At 33.9% G+C, this 8,751-nt stretch overlaps 1 protein-coding gene across 2 annotated transcripts in view; it reads right to left on the bottom strand.

Annotated features, from left to right (window-relative positions):
• Nucleotides 1–532: 532 nt before the first annotated feature.
• LOC106665784 overlaps nt 533–8,751 on the bottom strand; it is a 53,127-nt gene continuing 44,908 nt past the window's right edge. Inside the window, exons 1-2 of one of the 2 annotated variants that reach the window (XM_014392500.2) lie at nt 6,753–6,985; nt 533–3,118 (exon numbers count right to left, since the gene is read on the bottom strand). In XM_014392500.2, coding sequence (XP_014247986.1) covers nt 2,439–3,118; nt 6,753–6,759 — 687 coding nt within the window. In that variant the 5' untranslated portion in view covers nt 6,760–6,985 and the 3' untranslated portion in view covers nt 533–2,438. Of the gene's footprint in view, nt 3,119–6,752; nt 6,986–8,751 lie in introns of those variants that run through there. The other variant, XM_014392492.2, reaches the window with a different exon arrangement.

Here is an 8,751-nt window from a genome sequence, read left to right as displayed (position 1 = left end):
AAATGTAACAGTTAAAAAGCTGTATTTTTCTATTTGATCCAACATTGACAACCTTTGGTGTTTATGTTGTTATATATTATTTATGTTATATGTTACATTCAAAGATAAAAAGTAAATATTATTTCCGATCCTTCAGTGTTCCGACCTGAAATCCGGATCGCTGTAAATAACAAATGACTTGAACCATTATTTACAAAACGTGAAAAAAATTTAAATTAAGTATGTTGTAATGAATATAACAATAAAAATATATATAGTTTACAATAAACAAATGTGAGTGTCCAGTTTTGTCTTTCAGAAAGATAGTAGTCACAAAGAAAAAATCAAAACGCAATAAATTTTCAATTATATTTATATTGTTTTATAACAAAAATACATTAATCTATTTTTAACCGTTATACACAGGAACTTCGTTTTTGTCAATAATTACACAACTACAAATTAAAAAAAAAATACAAACTCAAATAAAATATTATTAAATTAAAAAATTAGTCTATTTACAAAAAACCCAGGTAATTAAAACATAATGTAGAATATTAGTTACAAAAATAAAAAAATCAGGTACTTATATCAAGGTGGAAACATTTTTTTAATGAACTGACGATTTGTGGAAATTATGATGACAAATTGTATAGTGCTCAGTACTACTTATGAAAATTCAATACAATATCTTCATACGACATACAACTCTGTAATGTTTAGTATAATAAAAAAAGATTTATGCCAATGCTCTTTAAACGATTAAAATTTTATCCTAAGTTTCAGTGAAAATAAAAGTTTCCGGACGTATTAAATAATTGTTATTAATTTATAATAATAACATTGGGTGTCATTATTGGGCTCCATATAGGGAACGTGTAGGAATGCCGCCCAATGTAAGAATTGTGCTCGAGCTCGGCGATCAATCTTTAGGCTCCCTGATCCGATTTGTGGAGGAAATTTGTTTTATTGAATATAGAAATTATAATTTTGTGACCCAAGCGTGTGTTGCGAGAGAATGTATTTGAGAATGTATTGTGAATGTGTAGTGTAAGAGGGATAATGGAAGCCTATTGAGCACCCCAATAGTTATATAATAGGTTTAAAAGATGTTGGAGGAATGTCGAGTCCTCCTACCCCCCTAATTGAGTGAAGGTACGTAAATAGAAAAGAATGAATTTAAGAATGAGTGAGAATGTGAATGGGTTTTGATCTAAGGATGTGTCCCCAGCACTATGACTGGATAAGACCGAAGACGCGGACTGTTAACACCGGAGGTGGTTGATTTCGAAGCCTGCCAGTGATTAGTAATGTTAATAATAACAATTTATTATTACATGTACTTGTTTTAGTACAAAACCAATTTCTGTTTCGTGAAATGTTTTAATTTTTTATTTTGAAAATTTCGAAGTTCAATATTGGCAAAAAAGTTAATGTGTTTTGTTGGTTTGGTGTGCGATTAGCAAATCGAAAAATGTTACAAAAATTAATCTAAATTTTCCAAAATGCAGTTTTCATTGTCGAAACCGGTTTGACTTTTTGAAATTATCGATGTGAAAAGCTTGACGGTTCCAATCACGCTTTTGCAAAGTCAAAAACTACAACGCACTCATTTTCTAAAGCCCAGACGAGGTGTGGGATAAGGATCTCCATGATTCAAGCAAATGTGCTTGACGAGGCCGACTTTTTTTTTAACAAGCCCGGGAGCTTTTTGTTCCCAATTCCCACCGATCTATTATAATTTTTTTTATGTCAGCTTCAATCCATTATACTTTCGTTCATCTTTTCTGCACGAGCCTTTTTTACTTTGTTTTGATTTGATTTCTATAAAGTTTCAACCGAGGATGTACGTGACACGGTGTTTCCTCATAAACACACTTTCATCGAGATTTAGAAGAAAGTGCTTTTATTTTGGTCTTAAATGACACGATTGCCAGAAGGTTTAACCTCTTGACCTTTTTGATACAGAACAACTGAGGAATTCTCGATTTCCTTGGACTGACCTTTCACAAAGCTTGGCTTTCGGTCATTTTGTAGCGAGGAATTAGTTAGATTCGGTCGAATACATCGTCTAATTCGTCACTACCCGCAGAAGGAAAGCTTTTTCACCTTTACGTTACCGGAGAAAGTACGCGACCGTCGATGCGGCTTAAGTTTTGATAATAATATTTAAAATAATAATGACATTTAGAGTAATGTAAAATGTGTGTACGTGTGTCCAGAGCTTTAATTGTATACCACTTATCGTCAGTTAAATTTGTTATTATAAACCAATAATAGAACAACTTATAATTAATGAAAGAAAGAAAGAGAAAGAGAGAGAGAGAGAGAGAGAGAGAGAGAGAGAGAGAGAGAGAGCAATTACGAACGATTAGTTCATATCACAAATTTGCCCCATGTGATCTGGCACAAGCTTAAATAAATAAATTTGTACAAGCAATAAAAAAATTAATAATAATTTATAAGTAGTTAAAGCCGGATTTTGGTCTCAACCTCTGTTTGTAAGTTCTCGCCCAAATCTGCTTTTGTCCCAACGGTGGTGGTTTCATATACTGCAATGATAATTCCTGATCTTCGAGCACTGTCTTCCACCTTGCTAGACCCGGCCAGAGTTTGAATCCGGGAGGCTTGGGCGGATTTTTGAAGACTGAGATCTTGTTGATCGGGTAGACGGTGTTCGCCAACGTCGAAGACTGTGGAGGGCGGGTAACAATTTTTTTCTCCTGTCCGACGACAGGATACTCCAGGTGGTTAGTCGACGTATAAAAATAATCCTGTCGTGTCCCTTCATGTGAATTATCAGAGTCTTTACTCCGTCCTTCTGGCGACAGAGGCGGATTCATTCCGTCAAGTATCTGCGCATCCCTTTCCAAAATTTCAGAAGGTTTTTCATATTTCACCCCTTTTAACCCGCTGAATAAGTTGAAGTTGAAAAAATCATCAGACCCTGTTTGCGCTGAATAATGTGTGATTGTGTTGTCTTCTGGATAATCCTTCGGCTGTGGACTCAACGTCCTAGGCTTTTTTTCATAATGGTTAATGAATGATTCTCTCCTATTCAGGTTCAGGCTTCTTGCCCGATCCTCTGGAAACTCAGAGTATATCAACTGGGAAGGTCTAAATGGCGGCATCCATTTATCTACAACAAAAATAAATAAACTATAATAAAAACCAGTCCCACAGAAAATTATCATATCATTTATGACACGCAGTAAACCAAGATTTTAACGTAAATGAATGAAATCGTAAATGAATAATAATAAATCTTTATTTGCAATGTACATGATATATAAATTTACAACAAAAAATAACATTTTTGTACATCCCTGCCCGCTGTCAAAAAGCTAAGCTAGCTGTAGATAACAGGAGTTTTTTAGAGATTATCAGAGAAAGAAACAAAATATATATTTACAAAAGGACATTGAAAACAAGCAAATAAACAAACAAAAAACAGAATAAACTTGTAGTATGAAAAAATCAACCAAATTAAATTTTTGCTTTACAGTATATTAAATACAATTTAAAATATTTGAAAGTATAAATTTTTTGCCTTTGTTGTTTTAAATTTTGAGTAATGATCCTCTCTTTGTAAAAAAAAGGCGACATATTTAATAAAAATTTATAATATTGAGTAGTCTTTACTTTCTAAAAATATGAGTTAGCCAATGAATTGTGTCTTGTGTTTTATTTACTGATGTAACTAATTACAAGATTGTTTTTATGTGTATAAACATGAAAATTTAAGAAAGATTTTGTATAAATTCATTACTTTACATTATAATTTTTATTATATCTACACGGTTCACGTAGAATAATTTTAAGAAGTATGCTTTTAGTTACATCCAGAGTTTTAGTGTAGCGTTTATTACTAATCACCGAGGAAACAATACCGTTAAAAAGAGAAAAATATATTTTCCTTAAGAGTTAATTTTCATAAAATTTATACTAACACTGTAGGCAAAATGATAGAAGCACAAGAGCACTCATCATTATGATCACAGGTTTGACAAGAAAATTTTAATTTATTAATACTTATTTTCGATTTTATTGATAAGTGTAATACATTATATTTTTTGTGTTTAAAAGTAGAAAGTTAGTTTTTATTAGCCAAAAATTAATAATTTTCATTTCATTATTTATAGTTTTGGTTAAATTAATTCAATTACCACATGAGAAAATGATACACGTATCATCTTCACAACTAAATATTTTTCCAAAGAATTTAACTTTCAAAAAGTCATTAATATATAAAAGAAATAAAATTGGGCTTAAGACTGTACGTTGTGGTACTCCCGATTCAAAGATTTAAGAAGAACTATAAATTTTAAGAAAATTCAAGTGTAATACAATTATGTTCTTTTTCTTTTCTCTCTCTCTCTTTTTTTTTGTATTACTTTGCAAACGAAATACTTGTAATATTTCTATGAAGCATTTTAAAAATCTTTGTGACTAGAGTTGTTAATATGATTCAAGGATTTTAAGGAGAATATAACAATAAACTCAAGCTTTTTTCGCTGCACGTTATGGTCAACAGAGTCGAAATATAATAACATAATCAATATTTATAATATCTTATTACTTTTATGTTTTTGAGCAATTTATAAACACAGACAAATAAATTTAGGTTTTATTGTTTCCAAAATGAAATATCTATAGGGTAAGATTTTATTTTTATCCTTAAATACAAGCCTTGTTCATATCAGAAAATTGTTGATTTTTTGAGATTTTACTATGTTTATAGGTATGATATTTATTAGCGTGAAAGAAAGCCTCAAGGAATTATTTTAATTATTTATATATTAAGCATATTACAAGCAAGGAATACATATACACACAAAACAAAAGTACGTGATTGTATATGAAGAATTTTTAACTTGAATTTTCTTAAATAATTTAAAATAAGTATTTTTCTTGTTCATATTTTTTACACAAACTTTAAAATCTTTACGTTATAGTAATGTAAATCAATGACAATTAATTAATAGAGCGAGATTTGAACTATAGTTTATCAAAGTCTATTACCGAAATGAAGTTCTCAATTCCGAGCATTTTAACATTTGATACCAAATCATTCTTTTTAGAAGGTTACACCTCCGGTCATCACCAGGAATGTCGCCAAATCGCTTCTTTCGCTTTCGAGCATTGCACAAGTGAACAGCATGTGGTTTTGTACATAAGTGTTGTCACAAGGGCAAACATTGCTTTTTATGATATTGAACCTGTGGAGGCCCTACTTAGTAGGTGAAGTGTATGTAAGCCTGGCCACATTTGTCTCAACTCCTCCACCATTGGTATGTGACATGAATCATTTTTATGCAATGCTCAGCAATACTGTCAGCTGTCTGCCTGCTTGTTGCTCTTCCTTTAAAAAACACGACAAAAGCCCAGCCTGCCTGATTGTTCGTACGGCTGCCAGCGGTTTACACCAAAATTTATCTGCGAAATTGTCAATTTATTTATCTATAGGATTGATTTCCAAGTCCATAACCTCGCCGGGATGCATCCATTTTGAAGGAAGAATAGGAGGAATATGTTTTTCCATTTGCAATTTTACCTGAACCAGAAATTACCGATCCACTATTGCAAAATTAAGGTCCTTGGAACAAAATTTTTGATTTTATAAAACTCTCGGCCTAATGATGGATGATTAGGCATCTATAGCATTTAATAAGCATTAATACATCAGTGAAATAAAATGAGTTGAAATCTATTGCAAAATAACCACAAATTGCCTTACTATCCCTGATAACAAAAACAGGATTAAAACCATACCATATAATATAAGAGGGAACAATGGTTTTAAATCAAAAGATGATAACTTTTTATTGAAATGTGAGAACCAAAACATCAAAAGTTGAATCGGGAGACCACGCCTTTAACAGCATTCAGGTTTTAATTATTATTATGAAATGGACGTTATCTCTGAACTTCGTTTAACCCATGCAGGACGGCAGTTTAAAGTTTATACCGTATGATTGCATGAACTCGGTTCAAGTTAAATAGAAAAATGCCAATTTTTGAACTCAGTTAGTGCAACGGGCCCCTGAATGGTCGTTTAATTTCTCTATGGGACTTACTGTCATTGAATTTGGCTTATTAAACGCGTTCTTTAGTAAGCTGGCAAAGTATCGGGTATCTCAATTGATCTCATTGACCGCTACACTGGGTACCGAGAATTCGGTCATGTTCCCTTCAGTCGGTCATATCTTTACAGTCTAATTGCTCTACGTAGCGTTTTCACCCAGAGTGCAACTTTTGCATAATTGTGACGGTCCGTCGGCATGATGTCAATTATTGACTATCCGGCGTTTTCTTCGTCTGCTCCAGATTGAGTTTTAAAATTAATTTTCTTAATAAGTATAATTTTTTGGATATAGTTTAAGTAAAATCATGCTACTGATTGAAACAATTATATGCCTGAATCCGCCACGCCGTTTTTTTTTTTATTAGGACAAAAAATAAATAATTCACCCGATTATAGAATGGATAAAGAAACCTCCCATTATTCAGATTTTCCAGCTATTGTTGTCTAACGTGCGTACAATCCGAACGACAAGAAAGTCCCTACGCGTTGGGCGCGGTCCGTTTGTTTCCTCTCACGCCCATCCCAGCATACACGGCATAACACGTAGGACGTTATCGGCGCATTGTTTACGTCAGATGTGATTTGTATTGTATTCCTCCAGCCTCCCACCGGACGAAAGCGGGTTGTTATTTGGAGAAAATCGAGGGCGAAGGTCACTAATTTAAAAGAGGTCGAACGTGTTCCTTACCGGGCATCACCTTACAAGCTGTGCTCACCTACACAAACTGGTGCCCCAACCTTGTACTCAACAATTCGTTAAACGGGTAGAAAGTTGCAGACGTTTGAACTGTCCGCTTCAGCCATTATCGGGACCATTAAAGAGTAAAGAACCGGTGGAAAGGTAGATTAAATTTGCAATTACGACCTTATTTATATCGATCACATATATATCTCGGCCTCCTTACTTGGTTCAGCCGGCAGCAAAATACACCTTAGTTAATTTAATATTACTTTATCTTTTATCAATTCTACTGTCTAAGCTGCCTTTAGTCGTCTCCACCTATAAGAAAGTTCATTACACATAAGTCATTTTCACAGCAAGCTTTTCGCCGGGTCATGGATAAACTTTTATGGAAAGAACTATAAATATTTAATACAATAATAACATTAAAAACAGAAAATGGTGGTTGTAACAACATAAGTCGGAAGAAATCGTAGATAAAAAGACTATTTTATTTTTATTAACCCAACTAATAATGTGATTTATATTATTGTAACAAATCAATATTTATTAACTCATATATTTTTTTTAAATTATTATTGGTGTATAAATGGGCCAGGTTTTTTCTGCAAATATCGGGCAGTTTGTTATTAAATTTAATATATTTTATTCTTGATTTTTATTATTCAATCGAGTGTCACGATCTCGTCAAATTCGCCATCGTCATACTAGCCAGAACAGAGTACGTTTGTTGATGATGATGAATGGACATTAGAAAGTGGGGTTTTATTTTCCCCAAGCACTGCAGCCATCTGTCTTATTGTACTTTTTCTAGTTCCTTAGTTCAGCGCAATCGACTCGATCCTTCACCTAAGAGGTCATAAGTCTGCCGTTCCTATGATTCCATTCCCTGAGATTTTTTTAAATCTAAAGTTATGTTTCCATTGACGGGTTGCTTCACATTTGATGACGATATGAGTGGCGAGAGCACTGAGAGCAGGAGAGAGAGAGAGAGAGAGAGAGAGAGAGAGAGAGAGAGAGAGAGAGAGAGAGACAGACAGAGAGAGAGAGAGAGAGAGAGAGAGAGAGATTATTATTATTAATCAATCATTTAGATGATAATGATGGTGATGGTTACAAGAAAGTGGGGGGTTTTATTCCCAAAGCGCAGCAGCCTTCTGGTTTATTTTCCTTTCCTATTTCCTTAGTTCAGTGCAATCGACTCGATCCTTCTTCTAAAAAGCACTAGATTATGTCGGTGCTACAAGTCCTTTCTTGGTTTTCTTTGTATTCAAGCTTTTGTCTTTTTTTAGCGGTTGCTTCGCATACGAAAAAGATTGCTATTCCTTCCTCCTCATTTCAGAACCTACAAATGGGGTCGTCTTGAATATATCTATATTGGGTAGATGTTTTATCAGATGCCAGTTACCGGTAAATGATCCTATCACCACTCTGAGAACCCTCTCTGTAGAAGTGAGCCAGTATTGCAATTATAATTGCCAGCACTCAAGAATTTGACCTCTTCTCCTTTTGCTTTTTTCGGATCCATTATGTGATGGAGTATTCTCTGTCTTTTGTCATGTACAAGGACAATCAGAACCTATGTATGGCTTTGCAGATCCTCGGCTGGCCAGTGTTTTTGCTTTTTCGTTACCCGAAATTCCCTTGTATCCTCGTACCCAAGATATCATTAGGCAATGATTTAAGAGTCTGGATAACGTATGACCTGAAGGGATCGGTTAATAGTCATTTCACTCCTCTGAGTTTAGGCTTTCTCAACTGTAGCAGTCTTGGTGAGGGTTGCTCTAGCATAAGCATAAGGTGTCTATCACCCCTAGAGTTTCTCAACTTCTCTTTTTGCCTTTTTGGATGTAGGATTCTGTGTTTGTTTTTGTTATCCCAAGAATAGGTTCAGGTTCTATATGGTTTTGTACATCCGTATCTGGCCAGTGCGACTGCCCTCTTGTTACCCAAAATTTCTTTGTAGCCTGGTACCCAGGGTATCATCAGATTGTTGTGTTTCCCC

The sequence above is a fragment of the Cimex lectularius genome, unplaced genomic scaffold (assembly GCF_000648675.2).
Source record: "Cimex lectularius strain Harlan isolate CLEC.00 unplaced genomic scaffold, Clec_2.1 scaffold150, whole genome shotgun sequence".
Classification (NCBI taxonomy): domain Eukaryota; kingdom Metazoa; phylum Arthropoda; class Insecta; order Hemiptera; family Cimicidae; genus Cimex; species Cimex lectularius.
This window is presented reverse-complemented; position numbering and strand designations above follow the sequence as displayed.